At 40.8% G+C, this 25211-nt stretch overlaps 1 protein-coding gene across 4 annotated transcripts in view; it reads right to left on the reverse strand.

Annotated features, from left to right (window-relative positions):
* Positions 1-736: 736 nt before the first annotated feature.
* Positions 737-25211, reverse strand: part of RAB3GAP1 (RAB3 GTPase activating protein catalytic subunit 1) — a 52714-nt gene continuing 28239 nt past the window's right edge. For 2 of the 4 annotated variants that reach the window (XM_032782470.2, XM_032782484.2), the window contains 17 exons: positions 25086-25167; positions 23278-23346; positions 22243-22316; positions 21347-21439; positions 18233-18402; positions 17638-17733; positions 16903-17075; positions 15850-15904; positions 15065-15448; positions 12609-12746; positions 11271-11498; positions 8380-8476; positions 8197-8300; positions 7943-8058; positions 6466-6568; positions 3708-3728; positions 737-2644 (listed from right to left, as the gene is read on the reverse strand). In XM_032782470.2, coding sequence (XP_032638361.1) covers positions 2402-2644; positions 3708-3728; positions 6466-6568; positions 7943-8058; positions 8197-8300; positions 8380-8476; positions 11271-11498; positions 12609-12746; positions 15065-15448; positions 15850-15904; positions 16903-17075; positions 17638-17733; positions 18233-18402; positions 21347-21439; positions 22243-22316; positions 23278-23346; positions 25086-25167 — 2246 coding nt within the window. In that variant the 3' untranslated portion in view covers positions 737-2401. The remainder of the gene's footprint in view (positions 2645-3707; positions 3729-6465; positions 6569-7942; positions 8059-8196; positions 8301-8379; positions 8477-11270; positions 11499-12608; positions 12747-15064; positions 15449-15849; positions 15905-16902; positions 17076-17637; positions 17734-18232; positions 18403-21346; positions 21440-22242; positions 22317-23277; positions 23347-25085; positions 25168-25211) is intronic. The other 2 variants (XR_004373974.2, XM_032782476.2) reach the window with 2 other exon arrangements.

Below are 25211 nucleotides of genomic sequence, written 5' to 3' on the forward strand. Positions count from 1 at the left end.
GAGAAATTCCTCCCCCACCCTTTATGTTTCAGAATTGCCAATGGACCAAAAAAAAAAAAAAAATATCAGTTAGTTGCTCAACACTAGCATTATACAAAATCCTTCAGGAGAACAGAATGCAGTGGTGTCTATGCTAGGAATAAAGTTTAAAAAGGACATGATACCAGAGACTACTATACATGGAGGGGCTATGCCTTTTTTCCCTAAAACAAAGTTAGCTACACTTTGCAGGTACCATGACAATGTGAACTGGTTTAAAAATATGGGAAAGGCATAGTATAAAAGTTCACACTAAGATTTCTTAACATAGTAGGTCCTTGCGCCTGGAAAATGGGAGAGGAAGGGAAAGATCAGTTTAAGTTCTATCACAAAATTGGCATGTGAAAGACTTTCCTCACCTCTAAACATGGAGTTTAGGTAGTTACTCTCTCAAATATGAATCTGGTCCCACGTGAGCTCTGAAATAATCCATAAGGGCTTCTGACCATCCATCATTCCTTGGAACATGTTGTTTATTTGGTCTACTCGAGAGTATAGTTCTATTAGACACCACTTCTACTATGACAAGTCTAAGCCCAGTGGGACACCTGTTCCTAATACAACAACCTAAGTTTTACAATAATACTCAGAAAAAAGGAATGTCATGATCTAATTTTCCATGCCATAAAATGTACTAATAGGCATACAGTAAAATGTTAAAGTGTGCTGAAGTGACACACAAGCTAAGTCACTTAGGTACAGATGCTCAAATTGTATTTATTCACAACAAAATGAATAGGAGTTAGGCACCTAAATACCTCTGAGGATCTGGCCCTTAGGCACTTTTGAACATTGCACCACAAGTTGCAAAAGCAGTCAAAATCCCAAACCTCTGGATGTTCACACATTGTCACGAAGGTAAGAGATGGGCATCCTCCCCATTTGTCAACATATTAAGCTGTACTGCAAGTGATTTTGTTCCTGAGTCAATCTGTACATTAAATACATAGAACATGTATTGTCTGAGGTACTGCCACTTAACTGAACAATTTCAATAACCAATTATATTTTAAGATTTATTGTATGGTGTCCAAAGACAAATACGTGCAAGCAACAAAACTATAATGTGTTTCACAGCCATTTTGACATGTGTTTACAAGGCAGCTATGATCCTTTGCTGATTCAGAGCAAAACAAGTTGCTGCTTTAAAATAATCCTTTCCTTATTACATCACCACACACATTAAAATCATACTGTTTGCATATTTGACAGAAATCAGTTTACAGCATACTTTTATTACCAAATCAACAGGAACACAGATGCATGCTGTACATTGTGTGTCATGAAGATCTAGCGGTAAGCATCAATAAGTTGCTTAAGTAATCATGATTTACATATAGTTTTGGCCCAGCTGTCTCACATTTAAGGTATTTCTTTACTGTAGCTATGAGTATGCTTCCCAGCATGAGTAGACAAGACATATTAGCGTTGCTTGAGCTAGTGCACTTAAAAAAGCAGTGTGGCCACAATGGCTCAAGTTAGCTGGCCAAATACGTACCCAGGAAGACACGACTGATTGTATTTTGGCAGCTAGCCTGAGGCACCATGGCCCTACTGCTATTTTTAGCACACTAGCTAAAGCAGAGCTAATGCATGTCCATACTGCAGTTGGAAGCATGCTTCCTTCCAAGGCAGGAGGACATAAAAGCTCAAAAATTGTAAATGATAAATTTAAGGCTATTTGATTTTTAGGCTTAATACCCTGTTATAGCCAAAAATATCCATTTCAGCAGTTCACAGAAAGATACCTGATCCATGTAATCCAGGGCTTTTTTCAGGCAAATACTGCATGTTAAGAGTTTAGCACAAGATTGAATTTTCTCTAGATAGTTTGAGCAAAATGTAACAGCATTTTAAAATCAGCCATTGGAATGCAGTGGAAAAAAGTCACCAAAAATATCCAGAATTTAAGATTACATATGATGATAAATACAACTATTTAATGTTTACACTTCAAATAGACTGCCTAACACAACTTTAGCAGGACTAGATTAGAAACTGAAACGCAGCACATACTGCACTATAATTTCAACATGAAGTATTTGTACGAAGCCCAGTGAAGAGTCCATTGGGAAACTAGCTAATGCAAAAATGTCCAAATCTTTGGACAGAGGGGAGATTTTTAGACAGTTGGAGAAATGTCTAATAACTTATATAGCTGTCCCAAACATCAGAAATAAAGGTTGATGCAGGCATCGCTCTGAGATGCTGGTTTGACTCCTTAAGGAAAAAAGTTATTCTTGATCACTAATTACAACAGTATTACCTCTCTCTCTCCTTGTCCACAGTGTTTATTTCCATGGAGACAGAGAAATAGTGTTCCACTTGTGAAGACATACAGGATAACTAAAAGCTAGCGACATCAGAAGAATGTTGTATCAGCTGAAAAAGCACCAGCAAGTCGAAAATCCTCTTTTGTGATTACACTGTACATACGCTGAGGCAGTGGTTTAGAGTAAGGTGCAGGTCGAGGTACAGTTATGCGTAAAATGAGCTCCCGGCCTGCAGGTGGTGGAAAATCTGTAACTGCTCCTAAGTTCAGTCTCCGTTCATCTGATGAACCTGACCTCTTCAGTTCTTCATCAAGCGAAGTCATTGTGGCAACCTTAAACAGAATCAGAAGCTTAGTTTAACAGCAGGTTATTCTTAACACCAACATCAGAAATTATTTTGAAAGAGAAAAACAAAATGTGGCAAATTACATACCAAAAGGCTACATGTAAAACACTAAGGAACAGCACTGCACACACTCAGATGTAAGAACCTTATACATGCAGCTGATAAAGCTAGTCCATCTTTCACTTTAACTCTTGACACCATGGGAGACAAGAAATACGAATAGGAAAAATACTTAATTTTTCAGTTAGGGTTCACAGTACTTCCCTTATTATCCAGACATGTCCAAGTGGGGCTACAAAAGTCTAAAGACAGTATCCTCTCGAAGTATTAGTGCCACTACACAGGCCATGTCCAAGAGTGCACTAAAGTCATTGCCCTGTTCTGCATTTCCAGACTCAATAGGTATGTCTCCACAGCAAAAAAAAAAAAACTGCAGCTGGCCATGCCAGCCACCTTGTGCTCAGAGTTTTTCATTGCTATCTAGACTTCTGGTCTCAGGCTGGAGCCCAAGCTCTGGGACCCTGCTGGGGAGCAGGGTTTTTTACTGTGTAGACATACCCAATGAGAAAACTCTGCAATGTATCATATTTTTACTGTCCAAGAAGTGGGGTTACTGTAGTCTACCGTGGCACGGCAAATGAGCTATAGTACACCTAGCACTATTTTATGTTGCTGATCCCAACCAGTGAACAAAAAGTAATGTTTATGTTTAGTACAATGGCAATATCCACAATATTTCGAACAGATGAAAACAGGATGCACTGTGAAAAGCCTCTGCTTCATAAAGAATTTTCTCATATTTAAACTTAATTAGATGAGATGTTTAGTGTTTTTACAAATTCTGTTTTTTCACATTTTGTTAAGTTTCAAAAATCTGTGGATGAGAAGTCAGTTTGAAAGTGGAGAGAGAGAATAATTTTTATGCTTAATATATGTGATATCAACAAATCATATGAAGCTGTTATACTATATCTACTCAAAAGCCATTCTCTCTGCCCTTACATGAAGCTAGGAAGATGAGCAGGAAACAAGGGACAAAAGCTAATTACCTCATCAGAAGATTCAGTCATCTTGAGAAGGGATGAGAAGAGAACCGATGATGAAAGATAGAAACAAACGCAAGTCAGATAACTTAAAGGTTAGACAGAGATTTTAAGAGTGTTTTAAAGACACCATATACTGAATTCAAGAGAATTTCTGTCAGGAGAGCTATTGTGACAAACATATACTTTAAGAACACAACAGATGTAACACACATTGTTACACAATTTATACACAGGAGGCCAGGGTCAGAACTTAGTAAATAAGAAGTCTGTCAATCAGGTTCTATTTACCCAACAAATAGCTGCTGAAACAATTTTTGGAAATGAAACTTGCCATTTAATAGCAAGCTAAATTTTTGTCCCATCAACAACAACAACGTTTCACCCAGTAATGCCCCCCACAGAGAGCTAGAACTGGAAGATAGCTTGGACTATTTCTGCCTGAAAGAAGTCAAAGCCTTTAATTTACGTATATCTTCAGCATTAAAACTTTAACAAACATTAGAAATTTCTGATTAAGTGCAGCATTTAGTAGTTCCAAAACTTCAGCAGAAGTCTACCAGCAAGGGAAAGGGCAAAGCATACAATATTACAGCATATATGTATGCTTTGTAGCCTTATTGCATTTTGCAACATTATACATAGGTGGGCCTTTCTCAAAGAAAAAAATTGTAAATAGAAGAAATAAGCCTTTGATAAAAGTGAAAAAAAAAACAAAAAAACCACAGGATGGAGTAGTGTTACATTTGTTATATCCGCAGCAAAATTCAGTTGCATAGGGAAAATTAGATACAACAAAGTTAAAGTCCTTTTAGCAAATCTCATCATTTTAACTGATAAAAATAAATCTCTACTTTAAATTAGTAAGAGCCCATTTCTATAATCCCAGTTCACTTGATAAGAAATCTTTTAATTATTACAATAACGTATTTGAGAACAAAAACAGAACATCTGTTACACCACTCTGACTTGCGGGAAAAAGTTAAAATTGCCACAGCTTACAAGATCAGTATGTGGCTGGCAACACAAGAGTTGCTGAATGCTTGGTAGTATTGCTAAAGAATCAAAACAAACCCTTATTTTTAAGAACACTGATTAACAGGAAGAGACAGCTTTACATTTGAGAATTCCAGGATTGCACCTGTGAATACAATCTGCTTCTAACTGGAGTTACTCCTACTGAATATGAATACTATTTTCTAATGTGTACCACTGCATTTAAAAAGATTGGGAGAAGTTTAGAAGGCACTTCAGTGTCAGAAGATTAGTAGGAAGTTTAGTTTCTGTTTGAGGTGAAATTAGTTTATGCCCAGCAAGAAAACAACTGGCACACACTGGAAAAAGTTTGATACAAAGAGGCCAGTAGCCCTATCCAGGGGGTAAACACTGAAGTTTCACCACTTGTCTGAGTTAGTAAAAACAATGACAATGAAAAAAATATAAAGTAGGAACAGGCTATGATTATCAACATGCAACTGCACCTTTCAGCACACTGCAAATATAATTGGTCAAGGATCAGAAGCAGGTTCATTAGTCTCATTACAAATATTTAATGCTGTTTTATAGTTTAAAAAGAAGTGACACCCTTGATTGCAATGATGCACGATTCCACATTAATGATATGGCAAAATTCTATATGCTCTTGAATTTTGTGAAAGTGTTCTGCCAAGAGAACTCACTATTGCTATGGCACAGCTGTAACAATGCAACAGCCACAACTGTCTTCGAAACTTGATCTTATTCAGTATTCTGGTCACCCTATTTTAAAAACCATTACCCTGTTAGCAAAAGAAGGGGAGCAACTAGAATGAGTTAGAACTCAATGGTCCCCCCCGCCCCACACACCCCTCCGAACAAAAAGAGAGAGACTGCAGAGGTAGAACAGGGAATGGGACAAACTACTTAGTATTTTATCTTCTTATAAATCTCAAGGGCAAGATCAAACAGTCAAAGATACTGGGCTAGAGATTTTTTGAACTTTTGTTTTTTGTGCCCACATATTGCAGAGCATATTATTGCAGGATCAAAGTGCAAGTCTACTCTGAAAGTTACTACTAAAACATCACAGAAACTTTCCGATCAGATCTCCCTGCACGTACTGAGTCATATCCACTTCTTCTATTGACTAAAATACATTTGTACCGCTTTTTTTCTGTTAAGCCTTGCAAAGCCAACACAGCTACAGGAGAGAGAGTGGGGCTCTTCATTCTTGTGCATCATCAACATAATTGTTTACTACGCAAAGTCTCAATCAGAAATACTTGTGCCAATCCACTGAGGCAACAAAACTGCAGAAAAAAGTCACAAAGAGCAGATTTTGGCCTGCAAAACCTTTACCACCAGTGATAAAATAAAAAACCCATTTTAACTCAGAACCCAGAAGAGTTTGCAGGGCTGGATGTAAAAAATCTTTATTTATAAACTGAGCACATTTGATTTGGAAAGCTAGATACAAATGTAGAATCGCACAATGGTATTGTTAGTCATATTTCAAAGTGAGCTTCACTTTAAAATCACTTAGATGGCTGTCTGCCTAGCCACATCCAGTCTTATAATATCCCATGGCTTTTGTTCTCCTTTCTTCATGTAGTTAAAGTTCTACTATTGCCAAAACCGTTTTCACAAGGAAAAAAAACAGGCATGCATATTTATAAAAAATGCATGCCAATTTATAAACAGAAGAAATCAGCATCACATGGAGAATTGTTGCCTCATACTGTCTAAATTAAAGGTATCAGCGAATCAACTGAAAATTCCAGCTTACCCGCTGGGCATTCAGAAATAACTTGTGGATGATACTACCAGCAGGTCCTCTTCCTGCACCAATGACTGATACCTCTGGCTGCTCCAGAAGACAATTTACAAACCTGGAAGTACAAAATAATGAAAAGGAAGGAAAAGGTGAGCATCCAAGCTCTTAACTGTATCAGTTCTTAATTGTTTTCACAACATCTTCAACACTCTTTCCTGTAAGAACTACTAAAGCTCCCCATCTAGCTTGAGTATAAAAATAGTTCCAGCACGAGGAGCACTATTAGGAAAACATGCATTCAAAATTAAATCTGAACTTCCAGTTTAGAAACTTACTATTTTTCCAGTATTACACATGACATTACATTAACAGGATTTTTTTTCCAAGTCTTAACTCTTGGATCCCTCATCTGTGGTATATACATCTGTCCCTCTACTTCTTTCACTCCATCCCAGCAGGGACTGCAACTCTTATCTCCATTCCTAATCCCTCCCACAGGGCTGGAAAAGGCAACCCCTCCTATGCTTACTCATCTCCCATGCTGCTGACTCAGCTTCTAGCTGCCTCATATTAGTGTTTATTGGCTCTTAACCACCCCTTGGCCAATGTGTCCAATCTTCCTCCTGCTGGCTCCCAATTTCAGGGAGGAATCAAGAATCTGCAGTTGGGGGAAGTGAGCACATTAAGAACACAGGACAGAAATTAGGAGAATTTCTAGCAGGGAGGGTTGGTCCTAGTCAGGAATGGTTCCTCCAAAGAGTCCCAACACCAAGAGTGAGGAAACCCCTCTCATCCTAGCACAGCAACCACCTTAGCCCTAAGAATTTAGCCTATTCCAATATTCAACTTTTTAACATTCACATGTTTAGCCAGACTAAGGAACAAACAGTCACACTGTTTCTGTGTGATGGTGAACAGAAAAAAAAATCATGGGATACCTGGTTCCTATTCACTAGTTTTCTTATAATGTCTCAATATAGCACTTCATATTAGTATGGAAAATAATGGGAGAAATGGTTCTTTTGGATATTTCATTCTACATCATGCACAGGACAGTAATAAATAAATAAAATGCCTGGTTCTTATATAACATTTCTCATCAGTAGGTCTCAAACAACACAAGGAGTTCAACTTGTGCATGTGAAAGTCCACAAGACAGGCAAGAGGAACACTAGATACTCTTATCACATTTACATAAAAAGTCAACTGTATTAAAATAAGTCCACATTGCACACTATTTTCAAAGAGATGGATAGATTACATTACATTGCATTTGGCATCCCCAATGCGTAGGACAGGAACCCTCTAGAAATGTTTCCGCCTACAAAGAGTTATAAACATCTTTCTTTGAAGTCTCTCTCTCATGTGTTGTGGTTTCTGGGCGATCTGCATTATCATTACTACTCCCCATCAGCAATTGTCTAAGCTGTGGAACCTAAAAAAATATGTGGAGAAGCACCAAAGAGAGTAAACTAAAAGTATCAGTCACCTTTCCAGATCTTCTTTTTCCTCCTCGTGATCACATTTCTCTATCCCAAATTTTGCTTTCAGTGACCTTGCCCTGGCAATGATAGCTTCTGCACTCATAATCTGAGCAATGATTTCCTGTATAAGGGTGGGGGGTTTTGAAAGGGGTGGGGGAGAGAGAGGAGGAGGAGGAAAAAAACAACAGCATTTTAAGCACACTATAGACAGTACTGAGATCTGCAAAGTTTTTACCCCTGGCTAACATGATGGACTTACTTCCAATTTTTTGTCCTCTGGGTTTGGAAATCTTAGAACTTTACTGGAATGAGATATTATCTGTTTAATAATCTTCTTAACTGAAGCAATATCTTCCAGCGTTTCTAAAAAACAACACAATTTTAGTCATAGTATCATCACTGCTCTTAAAAACATTTTAATTATTTATTATATGTTATTTACCTTCTTCCTTTACCTTTAGTACAGCTGCATGGATGACACAAGGCAAAAGATGCCTTGCAAGGTCAGCTGGTTTCTGAACTGCAAGATAGTGCAGCACCTATGGCATGTCAAAAAATTAATACATTAATGACAAAATTCATTTAGATAAAAATAAGATTAACTATGACTGATGAGCACCAATACTTTAATTTCAAAAACGGAACATTAAGCTGCACTTCACCCACTACAACATTAACGAAATAGATACAAGAATCATAAGTCTCAAAAGTATGCTGTGATGTTAGTCCTCATGATAAAAGCTCTGTAACAAAGCTCCAGAAAATAGTCTGCAGGGAGATGGGATTTAAGTCTTTCTCATTTGTAATTTGCGATTCTAACTCCACTACAACAGTAAGCAAAGCAACTGCAAATAATGAAAGTTTAAATTCAGTGCTTTAATTTTTTTAATCAAAATCTTTGATTCATTTATTAGAAATGCAAATACGTCTCTAAGCAATACAACTTACCAAGTTACAGTTGGACATGTTTTCAAAAGGCAACTGCATTTATTCAAATTTCAGAAAGTCATTCTAAGAACAGTTATACTGGCAAAAAAGCAGTCCATTGTATTCAAGTTGCAGAGAATCCTGTGGCACCTTATAGACTAACAGACGTTTTGGAGCGTGAGCTTTCGTGGGTGAATACCCACTTCTTCAGACGCAGGTAGTGGAAATTTCCAGGGGCAGGTATATATATGCTAGCAAGCAAGCTAGAGATTAAGAGTTGTTCAATCAGGGAGGGTGAGGCCCTGTTCTAGCAGTAGAGTGTGAAACCAAGGGAGGAGAAACTGTTCTGTAATTGGCAAGCCCTTCACAGTTCTTTTGGTTCTAGTCCAGAGCTGATGGTGTTCAAATTTGAGATTGAACTGAAGCTCAGCAGTTTCTCTATGAAGTCTGTTCCTGACAGTTTTTTGTGCGGCTGGCACCTTATAGTCTGCTATAGTGTGGGCCAGGAGGTTGAAGTGCTCTCCTACAGGTTTTTGTATATTGCCATTCCTGATATCTGATTTGTGTTCCATTTATCCTTATTCCGTAGTGACTGTCCAGTTTGGCCGATTTACATAGCAGAGGGGCATTGCTTGCATATGTGGCGTATATTAGCATTGGTGGACTGCCAGGTGAATGAACCATGTGATGTTGGCGGATCTGGTTAGGTCCTGTGATGGTGTCACTTGGTGTAGATATGTGGCAGAGTTTGGCATCGAGGTTTTGTTGGCATGGATTGGTTCTCTGAGCTAGATGTTACATGTAACCGGTGTGCAGTTGCTGGTGAAATACGGTTTCAGAGTGGCAGGCTGTCTGTGGGCAAGGATCGGCTGCCACCCAGACCTGTGAAAAGGTGGATCATTGTCCAGGATGGGTTTGTAATCCTGATGGATGCGTTGGAGGGGTTTTGGCTGGGGCTGTTATGTGATGTGCCAGTGGAGTCCTGGTTGGTTTCTTTCTTGGGCTTGTGCTGCAGTATAGCCTGGGTACACGTCTGGCTCTGTTGATCTGTTCCTAATTTCCTCGTGCGGTTATTGTAGTTTTGAATCTTGTGGAGTTTGTAGGTGTATGCCTACCTTCATTTGCCTCCATGCTTCCTCCCGGGCACATCACCATGATCCCTTGTCTACAGCCAAGCACTGAGACAACCGCATTTGCTCTAACCCTCAGACAGAGACCCAACCTACAAAATCTCACAGCATTTTCAAAACTACAATACCCACCCGAGGAAATTTAGGGAAAACAGATCAACAGAGCCAGACGCTGTACCCAGAAGCCTCCTCCTGCGCAAGACAACCCAAAGAAAGAAACCACCAGGGACTCACTGGGCCTATTCAATACCAGCCCCAGCTAAACGCCCTCCAACGCATCATCAGATCTACAAACCCATCCTGGACAATGATCCACCCTTTCAGGGTCTTGGGTGCCGGCGATCTTTGCCCACAGACAGGCCTGCCAACCTGAAACGTTTCCAACCAGCAACTGCACACCTTACCATAGTAACTCTAGCTCAGGAACAATCCATGCAACAAACCTCGATTGCCAACTCTGCCCACATTTCCACCAGTGACACCATCACAGGACCTAACCAGCTCAAGCCATACATCACTGGTTCATTCCACCTGCACGTCCACCAATGTATATACGCCATCATATGCAGCAATTGCCCCGTTGCTTATGTACTCGGCCAAATGGACAGTCATACGGGAAAAGGATAAATGGACACAAATCAGATATCAGGAATGGCCATATACAAAACCTGTAGGAGAGCACTTCAACCTCGCCTGCCACACATATAGCAGACCTTAATGTGTCTCTAGTCTCTCCAGCAAAAAAAACTTCAGACAAGACTTCATGAGAGACACTGCTTGAGCTTCGTTCATCTGCAAATTTGACACCATCAGCTCTGGACTAACAAAGACTGTTGAATGGCTTTGCAATTACAGAACCAGTTTCTCCTCCCTTGGTTTTCACACCTCTACTGCTAAGACAGGGCCTCACCTCCTGATTGACCTAACCTGTTATCTCTAGTTCTTGCTAGCATATATTACCTGTCCCGGGAAATTTCCACTACCTGCGTCTGAGAAGTGGGTATTCCCCCGAAAGCTCACGCTCCAAAACGTCTGTTAGTCTATAAGGTGCCACAGGATTCTCTGCTGCTTTTACAGATCCAGACTAACACGGCTACCCCTCTGATACTTGTATTCAAGTTAGCATTCTGAGTAATGCTAGGGCATTCAAGTAACAGTTTAATAATTAGAACAAAATATAGTGCAATTACAAGTTACTGGTTAAATCTTTCATAATAGACAATTACATGTTTACTAGGAATCACACAACAGACTATCACAACATAGAGCTTTTTACCTTCTCGGCCTCTCTGGTATCATCAAACAGTCGCCTCTGCCTCCGGGCTGGAACTGGCTTTGCTGTTTCCCACGCTTCTACCCACATGTTGCTAGGAATCTTCATTCGGGCACTCAGTTCACCCTTAAGTACTCTATTCCCCTCTTCATCAACCACTTCCTCTTCAATGTAATCTCGAGGAGAGTACCACCTCACAAAATCCTCCAGGCAACAACCAGGGTTAGCGGCCTAGAATGGAAGAAAAAAATAAGATAAAATATATTTATTACATTTTTAATAGAATTTCTCTATATACAATCTAGTTAACCGGGCAATGTGGTTTCATGGACTGAACTGAGGGCTAGGCGCCAGGAATTCCTGAGTTCTAATCACAAACCACCAACTCGCTGCGTCAGCACTAGAAAAGGGACACTAGAAAAGCACTAAACATTCACATTACTAAATGGTACACAGCAATGGAAAGACAACACAATGAAAAAATCCATCCTCTTACTTATACAAATCAGTACAGGTTTACCAGTTATTTCAAGCAAGCTCAAAATTAGGCGTTTGCCTTGTTAATGCTGCAAAAGAGGTTTAACACATGCGGTTCCAATTAGCATGAGAAAAGGAGATTTACAACAAATTCTTGTGACTTGCTAAGAAAACTGGAGATGGAATATAAAAATTACACTGTCATCACTCAGTGCATGAAAATGTCATAGGCTGCATTAAAATACTTTCTAAACTAAGGTTTGTACTGGTTACTGAAACAGGTGGCAAACACTTGTTTTAATGCCAATAAAAGTGCCAATGCCTACTTGCCAACCAACTTCATTTTTTGTACCAAATCATTAAATGAGAGCAGCCTATTAACTTTTATTTTGCAAATCCAACGCTCCCAATAAGTTATAAAGCCTCATTTAACAATGGCACAACCCGTTTCTGCTCCTATATTGTCACCAGAAGGCCTGGTTGTCCACACAGTAAATCTTGCCATATTCAATATGCCCCCACCTTCCTTTAAGTCATATTTTACATTGCTACTATAGGTTTTCAAAACAGCTTGTGCTAGAAAAATTACTATGAAATGTTGCATCTCTAAGCAGTGTGGTACACATACCTACTTTTAGGTAGTTTTTATTAACAGATTTTAATTATAAGTTTTAGAAGAATTATAAACTGTGAATTTTTACATGTACCCTGAAATTTTAATTTAGGAAAAGAATAGCAAAGTTTAAAAGAGACAGCAAGGAAGAAAACAGCTCTCAGGAGATTTTTCAGATTAGTCATCTTGACCAACGATCTGAGCTTGCTCATCTCAAAATAGTCCCAGAGAACTCTGCAAGCAGCATATACCTTAAAAGACTCCATATCTGAGAGTAAGCAAGCACTCTGCATGCGTGCCCGAAGGTGAGCTCCTTCTGCTGACGTTCCCAGTTTAGCCAATACCTCAGACTGTTCCTCCAGCAGATCTTCCGTCATGGGTGCTGGTTCCTGTAATGTTGAAAAAGACAAAGGGCTAGATTCACAAAAAGACTTAGGCTGTGTCTACAATTACAGTGCTGCTGCAGCTGTACAACTGGAACGCTTCAGTGCAGAAACTTATTACAGTGATGGGAGGGGTTCTCCTGTCACTGAGGTAATTCACCTCCCTGATGGCAAGTAGCTAGTTCACCGGAAGTGTTCTTCCATAGACCTAAGCAAAGTGTACACCAGAGATTAGATCGGCTTCACTACATCTCTCAGGGGTGTCGATTTTTCATACTCCTGAGAGATGCAGGTATGCCATCAGTATACCAGCAGATTCACGAAATGGTTACTTATCCTATGCAATAACTGTTCCTCGAGATGTGTGTCCCTATGAGTGCTCCACTCTTAATGTGCATGCACCCCAGGCACACTTGATCAGAGATTTTAATTAAGTGTCCATTTGGCCTGCACAGGTGCCAGTGGTATCCTTGAACCCCGTACCACGGCTATATCAGGCTGTGTGGATGAACCACCCCCTCAGTTCCTGCTGCACTGCTGTGTCTCAGGAGAAACTCCAAAGCACAATGTTAAATTTACACTTTTACCACAGAACATTTGCGCTTCTGACATTAGTACATATTGTGAGTTGGTGCTCTGGGTATAGTTCCCCACACACTTCAGTTGAAAAGCAGCTGGCAATCTAGAACAGCATTTTTCAAACTTCAGGTCACAACCCAGAACTGGGTCACGGAATGTCAGGAACTGGGTTGCTCTGGTCAGCACCGCCGACCAGGACGTAAGAAGTCCCGTTGGCGGTGCTGCCCAGCTAAGGCAGGCTAGCGCTTACCTGTTTCAACATTGCACTGTGCCCCGGAAGCGGCCAGCAGCTGGTCCAGTTTCCAGGCAGGGGGACCATGGGGCACAGTGCTGCCCACACTCCAAGCACCAGCTCCACACTCTCGGCCAATGGGAACTGGGGCTGGGGGGGCAGTGACTGCGGGTGAGAGTCGTGCACCTCCACCTAGGAGCCGGATCCTGCACCCCAAACCCCTCATCCCTGGCCCCACCCCAGAGCCTGCACCTCCAGCCCAGAGCCCTGACCCCCTCCTGCACCCCAATCCTCTGCCCCAGCCCTGAGCCCCTCCCACAACCCAAACCCCTAATCCCCAGCTCCCGCTGGACTGCAGGAATCAACAATTTTCTTATACTGGGTCCAGAGAAAAGAAGTTTGAAAACCACTGATTTAGAAGATGCCTATGGAAAAAGGGGATTGAGAAACCTACATCATAAGGTACTGTAGCTGCCTCATGAGACACTGCAAACCCTTCCTAAAGCACCCTGTGGCCAGTTGCACAGTGAGATAGCTACCACAGTGCACTGTTCTCCGTGTCATTGCAAGAGCTGCTAGTGTGGACATACAACAGCAGTTTTAATTAAAGCGCTTTAATAAAAGTGGTATAACATTTGGTGAAAAAACTTGCAAGTATAGATATAGCCTAAGTCTCCCCACCCACCTACTAGCTCCCAGTCCCAGTCCCGTATCTATCCCATTTCACAGTCCCAGTTTCCCTCTCCTTACCCCTGCCAGGCTCCACACTAAGTAACTCTCCCACCTCCTTGTCCCAATCTACTTCCCCCACAGGTCCGCCTCTTGTCCCTTCTGCACTGAAATCAGTCCGTTTACTTCTCCACATTGCCTGGAGCAGAACAACATTGAGACCAAAGGGAAGACAAGCCCCCTCCTCTCAGTTCAGATACTTGGACTCGGACCTAACACATTCCACAGCTCAGAGCTGCAATTGCAAGGAAACTCCTGCTCAGTCCCAGGCTAGAATATGGCCAGTGTGGACAGAGTCTTTAGGGAATTTAGCTGCTAAAATCTATACGTCTCTACTGAGCATGTGCAAATTGTGATTCTTTCAAAGGCTTGTAAATTGGCCAAATTTGGTCAGATTGTCTTTGGGACAGCAAGAGGTACATTCCTGACACAGAGTCTACCCCCTGCCAAATTTCAAGTCTCTGCTTCAGAGCATGGCGTTGCTAGACTGTTCAAAGAGAAACGTTGCCAGAATTTTTTTAACATGGCCAAAATAATGTATTTTCCTAGCTTCATTCTTAGAAACAGCTGAACCATCTTGGCTGAAGTTTTCCAATAAATTCAGCATGGAGCAGAAATCCGGCATGTAAAATTTTACCTCTAATGGTTAAAGTTGGCAAAAGTTTTAAGCAACAGAAAACAGGGTCTTATAATGGGAAGGGCTAGCAAACCTACCTATAAGTGGTTATAAAAGCAAATTGCTAAACATCATACTATAAACACCGCTAAGCTACTACTTTCTAACCTGTGTTACTGGAATGTAGAGAGGCTCTCCGGGATGCAGCAAAGTCAGTTTTCCATGCGGATGTAAACGACCTTCTGGTTTTAAGTTTGCAGATTCTTTATTTCCTTCTTTTGTTCCTCCTTTCTTTCCATTTTCTTGTCCATTTCCTTTCAGTTCTTCTGTGTCACTAAGGCATTCAAAAAATTCTTCTTCGCTGTCACTCCATGATTCCCAAGATTTCCCAACCTCTCCTCTTTCCTTTTCAGTCTCCTTTTGATAATCTCCACCTGAACGGTCTACTGCTTTCCCAGTATCACCAGAAGAACCACTAGGGGAACGATCAGATGTATATGGTTTTTTCCCCTCATCCCTTGCTTTCTTTCTTTCGATGCAACAGTTTAACATCTACAAAGATAAAAACATTAACAATTAATTTCTAATGCATAAATAACTGTTCACTAATATACTTACATAATGGCAGCAATGCCATTATACCATACAGTGAAACTTATTAAAAACAGCACAAACAGGCTCTCAGTTCTAAAAGACAGCAGTATAATATGTAAGAATTTGCACTGATGCAGAGATTTTATCAGCTGTTAGGAGAGGTTACAATTACCACAAGCTGCACTGAAATTGGAAAACTAACAGTGTTTGGAAAAAAATCACATGTTAATGATTATCACAGTTAACATTATCCACATAGTGACTCTAGAACATATCGACTAAATGTTTTATTGTTCTTGATTATTCCTATGAGGAAAGAAAAATTAAGAAACAGATTATTCTTAATTTGTGATATTTACCTGAAGTTTCTGATGCAGTAGACAGCATCTCAGATCTGGAGACCCATTAGCTAACCTGCAAAATGTTAAATTTACAGTTTTACCACAGACCACTTGCACTTATGCCACTAGTACATATTGTATATAGAGTTGGTGCTCTGGGTACAGTTCCCAAAAGACAAACATCCACATCATAAAAACTACCACTGTAGCTACCCTGTTAGGCTATGGTTTCAGCAGACAGGCCAAGGACTGAACAGGGCATAGAAACTGAACTACTCCTTTCACCTCTACAGGTTGTTCCTTCAGGTCAGGGATGAGGAAAATTAGGAGGCTGTCCCAGGAATGCTTGGACTGTCTCTGCCCATGCTGTACCCATCCTGGGATTAAAAGGATATCAGTTTCAGGGCTACCAATCCAGCATCTTTTACAAGAAGGAGACAGACTTTAATATTTTAAAAGGCAAAATTATAATGGAAGGGTAACTAAAAAGTCCCATTTTACTCACTGATGCCACCTTTCACAAAAGAGGATTACTAGTCGAACAAACAACTAAGCCAGGTCTTTTGAAAATTTATTTCATTTTTGTTATTTGTTAATGTGTAGGTGCTGCATACTGATCACCTCTTTCTGTTTGCAGGCCAAAGTCCTGCTAAGATAGAAACAGGGCAGGGGCTTCAGCAAAAAAGTAACTAGGTGCCCAAAAGGGGAGATGGGCATGAACACCTCTGCTAACAACCAGGAACCTGGAGCAGCTGCCCCCCATTCTGTCATTTTTCTGATGAGAGAAAAGGAAGGGAGGGTTTTACCCTTACTTTCCCAGATGCATTGGTTTTAATGTAGAGATTGGGGGTGGGGGCCAAGAAACGTTGGCGCAAATATTCCTTTCTAAATTCTCCTGAATCTCTCCCCAATCAAAAATGGGTGAGAAGCAGGGAGTACTAATTCAAATAATATACATCTAAAATCATTTTTGCAAGTCTGAAAAGCAAAGTATATTTTAAAGTCATAACTAGTTATCCTATCTGTCACAACCTATGGACATTTTCAGTCAAATTCCAATGGAACGCTTACTCTGGAATTAGGTAATTTTTCTCCCATCTGCGACGCATTTCCACTACAAATTCTTGCCAGAGGTGTGCCACTCCTTTTACCCCTCCATGGTAGAAGTTGATCATACAAAGACATAAAGCCAGTTTGTAGGTCAGACTATCTGAAGGAGCTGATTTGAATTGACTGAAAAGATTCTACATGAGAAAAATAAAAAAATAAAAATAAAAAAAATCCAGAAAATGACTGTTTTTCAAAACTTTGGATTTCACTAAAACACAATCATTATCTGGGTGTGTCAACATGAGAGCAAAACTCAAGTCTGCAAAAGTATTAGCCATCAATGATAAGGGACATAGGCGAAGGAAGACAGTTTCTGTAGGACCTCCACTAAAAACTATTCTTCCAGTCATTCTCTAGTGGTAATAGGACAGAGTTGCAGTAGACCAAGAGAAAAGAAAGGATGAGTAGCAACACCTGCTGGTCAAACAAGAATGTAGCTGGTTTTAAGGTTCTCTATTTTAAAGAACATATTTAAAACAAACTAACATGGACAAAAGGTGTTCCATCTGGGAAGCATTTTTTTAAAGAAATACGCAACAGAAAAGAATAGCTATATACTGTAGTCAAGCTCCCTGAATTTACCGCTGCATATAGATAAACTAACATTCTGCAAGCATCCTGTGACAAACTTTTTCCAGATATTAATAAATCACTCAGATTTGAGATATTTCTCTTATGAGTTTCGATTAAACTTACATATTCTTCACTCTCCGGAGGAGGATTGTTTCTTGAAGTACTAGGCCTGGCTTCAGATCCATCTGTTAGTCTGTCAGCAGCATCAGGGAATAAAAACTTTGGGAGGGGGGGGGGGGAAACAGACCACATCAGTTTTTAACACTTTCCCCACTTTTTCATTGCACACTTATTTTTTCTTGGTATAGTTATGCTAATATGCTGTGATCAACTTCTTGAGTTGGAACACTGTTATTCAAATAGTGAAGGTTATTTATTCTCCCTTGATACACTTGAAATGGATATTTTCTTGAAATGGACGAGAATATTCCACTAGAGTTCTTGTGGCTTGTCAAATCTCAGACAAATAGTTATAGCTGTCGGTCAATAAAAAAAGGTAGTCTGCAGAAAAAGCAACTCTACTTGATAGTGGGATCACTGTTTGATTACTCTAGTTATGGATAGGACACTCTTCCCACCTAATGCCATTATGTCATAACTAATCATTCTCACAGTAAACTCATACATTTTTAAAATTTTATAAGCCACAAACATGAAACAAAAAACCTACATACAACGTACACATGCACACAATATGATGCATGGACAGTTTGCTTACCAACATAATAGTACTGAGGACTTCATTATTTAATGGTGAGTCATCTACACCTCTGTGTTTGCGAATTTTTTTCTTTGCACTGTGAACCATATTTGTGACAGACAATTTATGGATTGGGACTGGTGCTGGCTCTGTGAGCTTTGACAAAGCATGGGTTATATCAGCAACCTCTACAAAATAAGAAATTGTTATAAAATAAGTTCAGAGTTCTATTCCATCATTTCAATTTATTTAGGATTTACAATTCTAACCAACCTGTTAACCTATGCTCTATAATTCAGAATCTATGTCCCACTTTTGAAATTAACTGTTTTTAGCCACACAGCTATAGGGCAGAGTCTGATTACGAAGCAGCCACCAGATCCCTTCCCTCTTTAAGAGATTGAAGATAGCAGCACAGTCAATCCAGTCCTAATGGCTATCACCGATTGCCTAATTCAGAACAATGATTACAGTGCCCAAGTCAACAGAGAAATTAGACAGACTGTCCTACCCTCAAAATAAGATATTAAAATAGAAGTGAGATATTTGGATGAGAACAAAGGAAGTGAAAAATAGATTTAAAAAGAGCCCAGGAAGATGATGTAGGTCAGCGATCCCCAATGCGGTACCCGCGGGTGCCATGGGGCCATCTAAATCCGACCGCATCCTGGCCAGCCATGACAAGCAACATCATAGAGAGGTGTCGCCGCCGAAATGCTGCCGCGCCCGCCAGACGAAAAGGTTGCAGATCACTGATGTAGGTGAAAACCCACTGATTATCCAAGATCAAGTGGCACATTTGACTGATGGACAAAGAAAAAGTAAAGAGGGACTAAAGAAATCACCACTTCCTTGATGAAAAACAAAATACAAGAAAGGACTTTGGTTCCCATATCCTGTAAGTATATGTCTACACTGCTATGTAAGCCCAGGGTTCCAACTCAGGCTCAAGCCTAACTCTCCTTCCATCTGCACACAAATCATGCTAACCCAGGGCTTGGTCCAAGCCTGAGTCAAGCCACAATACACAGTTCAAGCCCCATTCCTTTGCAGCATAGACACAGCCCCATTGAACTTGTGCTCCAGAAGTCCCACTAGAAGAATCCCACAATTCAGTGATGAGCTGCCAAAATCTTAACAACCAGTTCCCTCCTCACCCCACAAGGGGGTTGTGGCCTGCCCCCCCAAGGATCTCTGCCCCATCCAATCCCCACATTCCTTGATGCCCCCCCCCAGGACCCCTGCCCCATCCACCCCCTTTCTCTGTCCCGACTGCCCCCTTGCAGCCCCATCCAACCCCTTTCATTCCTGACGGACCCCCGGGACCCCTGCCCCATCCAACCACCCCTTCTCCTTGTCCCCTGACCGCCCCTGGAACCCCTGCCCCTGACTGCCTCCCACCACTCCATCTAATCTCTCCTCCTTCCTTACTGCTCCCCCGGAACCCTTGCCCCCATTTAACCCCCCTGTTCCCCTCCCTCTGACCACTCCAACCCTATCGCACCCCACCCGACCATCCCCCCGAACTCCCTGCCTAGCCAACCAACCCCCTTCCCCTCCCTCCCTGCCCCTTACCACGCTGCCTGCACGGTGGCTGGGGGCGCTACAGCCGCGCGACACCGGCGCAGCCCTGAAGCACCAGGTCAGGCTAGCTCACGCCCCACTCCCTCCGCGAATCAGCTATTCGCGTGGGAACCTGGAGACTGAGAAGCAAGCAGCGGCTTCGCGCTCGGGCCCAGGGAGGCGAAGCGGAGGTAAACTGGGACGGGGCGGGAGCTGAAGCACCCATGGGTTGCGCCTAAGCGTCACTTTTGGATTAATGTGCTAGGGGAGCGGCTGCTCCCCGCTCCCCCCCCCCCCCGCAGCTACGCTCCTGGGTCACTTCAACTTACCGGTTGTTAAATTTAGAACCCCTTTCAGAACTGGTTGTCTCGCACGGGACAACCGGTTCTGAAAGGGCTTCTAAATTTTAACAACCAGTTCCCGCGAACCAGCTCCAGCTTGCCACTGCCACAATCCCATAGGCCGACTTTCTTTGTCTTCTGGACAGTCAAGTCTGATGCACACTCAACTTTTCCCACACCGCATCAAAAACAAAACACTAGAGTGACCACATTTTGGGAGGGTGCTAGGAAGTCTGGGCTGTGGGTGCCTGGACTCGGGCCTGCAAAATGAAGTGTAGACACAATTTCTAACCTGGGGTTACAAATAAGTTTAGATACTAAAATCCTAGCTCAGGGGTTGGCAAACTACGGCCCACAGGCCACAGCCAGCCTGCCAGCCAATTTAATCCAGCCCTCAAGGTGCCACTGGGGGAGTAGGGTCTGGGGCTTGCCCCATTCCCATGCTCCAGCCAGGGAGCGGGGTCGGGGACTGCTCCGCGCATACATGCCATGGCTCCCGGAAGCAGTGGCATGTCTACGCATAGGGACAGTCAGGGGGTCTACGCGCTGATCCTGCCCACCCCAACTGCCACCTCCGCAGCTCCCATTGGCTGGGAACTGTGGCCAATGGGAGCTGCAGGGTGGGACCTGCAGACGGGCCAGTGCACAGAGCCTGGCGTAGCTATGCATCCACACAGGAGCCAGAGGGGGGGACATGACACTGCTTCTGGGAGTTGCTTGAGGTAAGTGCCACCCAGAGCCTGCATCCTTCACCCTCTCCTCCCAGCCTGGAGCATCCTCCTGGCACCCTAAACTCCTCATATCCAGCCCCACCACAGAGCCTGCACCCCAGCCAGAACCCTCACCCCCTCGTACACCCCAACCCCCTTTTTGTGAGCATTCATGCCCCGCCATACAATTTCCATATGCAGATGTGGCCTTCAGGCCAAAAAGTTTGGCCACCCCACTCTAGCTTAACAAACCCAGTGTCTGTTAATTCATGTTCTACTAAACCTAGGCTTATGCTACAGAGTAGACATATTCTAAGAGACAAGCAAAGTCTAGGGTGTGGGAAAAAGCGTTACATTTGCCTGTAATACTCCCTGACAAGAGAATCTAAAGGTTCTGTAAAATAATGTATCTAGCTGATGTGATGAACACACAAGATAGTAGAGATGGGAAAGTGATCCAATTAAAAAAAAGCAATACTTCCAAATTATGACATTGAAAAATTAAGAAAGATTTCTACCTTTTCCATCTTCTTCAAACGTAGCTCTTCCAAGAATCTCATCAGTCGATTCCTTCCGACGACAAAGTTTGAAGAATTCAGTAAGAAAGTCACCTACAAAGAAAATAATTTTCTGAATATTTAGTCAGTGAAGATCCTGTTAACAATAAATTAACCATAGCCTAAGTCCTTTTCTACCATAGCAGGAGTCCTTGGAGGAGGGAAAGAAGTGGTAATTATTTTGACATTTAATTTGAGAAATGTATCTACTACTATCTCTAGGCCATGTTTTACACATTTGTGGATCAAAACTACAAATTAAAGCTTAAACAAGAGTTAATCAAGGCCAACTAGAAAGCTAACAACCACCATTTCAAGAAGAAATCCAATATCCAGTTAATCCACCTCCTCACGCTTTGTAGCATGCAAGTTCAATAAACTCTGGGGCTGTTGGCTCAACAGGGAAAATGAGTTCCAGAGTTAAGAGCCCCATAATGAAAATGTCATGCCTCCAAGATTTACAAATCATGGGTCTGTCACCTAGTGAGCTCACCTGATCTCATATTTAGGGATGGACATAGGAAGAAGCCATCTCTTAGATAAAGATTACACACAATATATTACTTTACAGAACAAAATCAGCACATGAACATTAGACAGAAACTAGTCAAGTCTGGGGAGCACAGATCTAATAAAACCACACGTCAGAAATTTTGGTTTTCCAAGAATTAAGGGCTTGAAAGACAGCCTAATTTGAAATCCATTCAGACCCTAAGAAAAATCAAGAGAGGTTGTGCTCAGAATTAAGGAAAATTATAAAGAAAATGCAAAATCACAGGGGATTAGGAGACTGATCATTATTCAGCCCTAAACTTCATCTTCTTGACGTCTAGAAAAAAAAGTTAAAGATGTCTTACCTAATAAACACTGCAGATTATCTGCTTTTCTGACTCTCACAGACCACTGTGGGGCTTGAATGGGATCCAAGTCACTAAAAAAACACAAAAAAAGTGCTTCATTTTGTCAACACCAGTATTAGGGGGCAATTACTTGCACCACAAGTAATCAAATGTTCTTAGGAATTGCACAGTAAGATCTAAAGTATAAACAAAGAAATCAGCCAAGCTAGGTTATGGAAGTCATCATATAGGTTGCATTTTCACATCATAATTATTGCTACAGGGAAGAACAAGACATCAAACAGAACAACATGAGTTAACTGAGAAAAATTAACAACAGATGGAAGTCTGAAAAACAAGGATCTTGTTTTCATGCATGTGTCTAAAAACGTCAGGGAAGAGAAATACAAAAAAATAGTACTATTTGAAGCTAAACAGAATATATCTTGGTGTTTAACATTTGTCTTTAAAGAAGATTTAATTGTCCATGTATATTTTCCTCTTCAAGTTTTCAAAACTTAGAACCAAATACCACAAATGTGTTAAAACAATTACTTAAAGAGTTAGTATTCTTTTCTAAGACAGGTCAGTGCACATTGCTGACCATGCTTGCTAGATGGACTAGAAAGCAGAGGTGACATCCCATTCTTCAGCAAAGACTGCTGTAGGTTTAAGGAACTCCTTTTGCTTCCCAAGTTCACTATGAGGCATATTCCTTCATCTCAAGGCTAGACCAGCACCCCACTTAAATAAAAGAGAGTCAAATGGAAACAAGGAAGAATTAACGCACAGATAGGAGCACATGTACTATCTATACGGAGATCAGTATGTAATGGCCCTTTCCCAATGCACTCACAGGTTAAACCTGTTAAGAAAACGATTGGTTCTGAAATACAAACATCATAACAGATGAGTTATACATTCATCAAGGCATTAAAATTTAAAATGTTAGACCTTTAAACTCTAGATGACACTAGAAAGATACAAGCTGTTAATGGATGAAAAAAATCTAAACATTTATTAATTCATATATTTACAAATACACATACTTACGAATAAACATCGTTGTCCACAATGATACCTTCTGTTAGATGAGGCCATGTAGCTGCCAAATGGAGCTCACTGAAACAGCAAAAACTTTGTATAAATTATGCTAGACTGATTTCTAAAAGCTCAGAAAGAGATTTTCAAAAGTCATACATGACCGTTAATCTCCCCTAGCTCCCACTGAAATTCAATAGAAGTTAGGGAGCTAACTGCCATTTATGACTTCCAAAATCTCCCCCTTTGTGCCTAGCACAATAAACCAGTGAATAAGATCCATGAGATTACTATTATGTTAAATATACTGTATTCTGATGTCAGAATTATTACTGCATTTTTGTTAAATTTGATTTCAAGTTTTTTTTTTTACTTAATTTTTTATTTTTTATGTTTTAACACAAGGGATGATGATGTAAAATTGATAATTAGTTGATTTCTCAAAGGAGCAAAAAAAATAGTTTTAACTCAGCCAAGCTGATATGTTTCCACTGACTATACCTTTTTTATTTCTATTCTATTGATTTGTCTACTGTGCCCATCATCCAGTATCTGAATGCCTTCTAGTAGTGCACTAAACAATGTGACTAACATCCATCATATAGGGTTCTTTCCCCAATTCCTCTCCCCACAGGGAATGGGGAAGCAGGGGGAGTTTTTCCATTTTTTTTTTTTTTTTTTAATTTTACGTATGTTTGTTAAGTGTGCAGCTTCGCAGGGAGGGGCAATAGGGAACAGGTTGAGAACGGGTGCATATGTTCGTGGAGGAAATTACGAACACAGTGGATGGACGTTTCCTCTTCAACACAAGCCTACAACATGTGCTAAGAAGGGTCACCGTTAAGGAAGAGACATGGAGATCCCCCAAGAGAACTCAGATTAGCACCAGAGAACTCCCAGTCAACAGACTCGTAATCCAAACTCTAGCACTGGAAATTAAGCATAATTTCAACTAGTCCCTGGCAAATTGGGGGACTCATGATCCAGGACCACTATGGATACAGGTTTGGCTGCACTGTTAGAACTAATCCTGGTTCTTACAGAACATACAACAGCTACCCTAATAGTCTGCACAGTTGCTGCACCCTTTCGTATTATGATTTGCAAATTGCTTTGGCATACCTAGAACATTAAACATGCTAAAAGAAATTCTGTTTAGACTGGGTGAATTTAAAAAAAAAAAAAAAAAAAACACACAAAAATTTGGATCTTAAAAAAAAAAAAATCCTACAGGCATTTAATATAAACTATACATACCCAGCCATTTATATCACTTGTTTATGGATCAAGAAAACTCATCTTCTACAAATGCCTTTGTCCTTTTGATAACAAAGTCGGTTTTGCAGATGGTTTGCTCAACTTTTTTTTTTAAAAAACATTAAGAGTTCTAAATCTGACACTTTGCATATGGGCACAGCATCTGTAGCTATGGTACATTTTAGCATTATGATTTGAGTGATAAATACAAAGCTGAAAAAGTTTATAATCTATTATGTTGCATCAAGTACATCAAGTATCCACGTATTAAAAAAATCTCTCTCCTGAAACTTGGAAACTAAAATATAGCTTTTTTGCATTATTCTATATATTCTAGTATTGTTTATAAACTTCATAAAAAACAGTCTCAACACACACTACTCTTAACTCCTAAGCAATATTTAAAACTCTGAGGACTTCTGTTAGCAGTACATGGCAGCACACAGATATATCACTGGAAAACAAACGTCTATATATAATTAGATGTACAGTTCTGATTTTTTTTCTCAGAAGCACTTACACTATTTTAGAATATGCATAATTTTCTGCACTCTTAATCTCACCTAACAGGATCTTCACAAGCACCAAATGGTAATTTCCCAAATTCCAGGCCTCCAACTTCTCCTCCAATTAGCGCATCTATATCTGAAGACAGATCAACACATTTTCCATAATATAAATACGGTAAT

Source organism: Chelonoidis abingdonii, chromosome 10 (assembly GCF_003597395.2).
Source record: "Chelonoidis abingdonii isolate Lonesome George chromosome 10, CheloAbing_2.0, whole genome shotgun sequence".
In the NCBI taxonomy this organism is placed as follows: domain Eukaryota; kingdom Metazoa; phylum Chordata; order Testudines; family Testudinidae; genus Chelonoidis; species Chelonoidis abingdonii.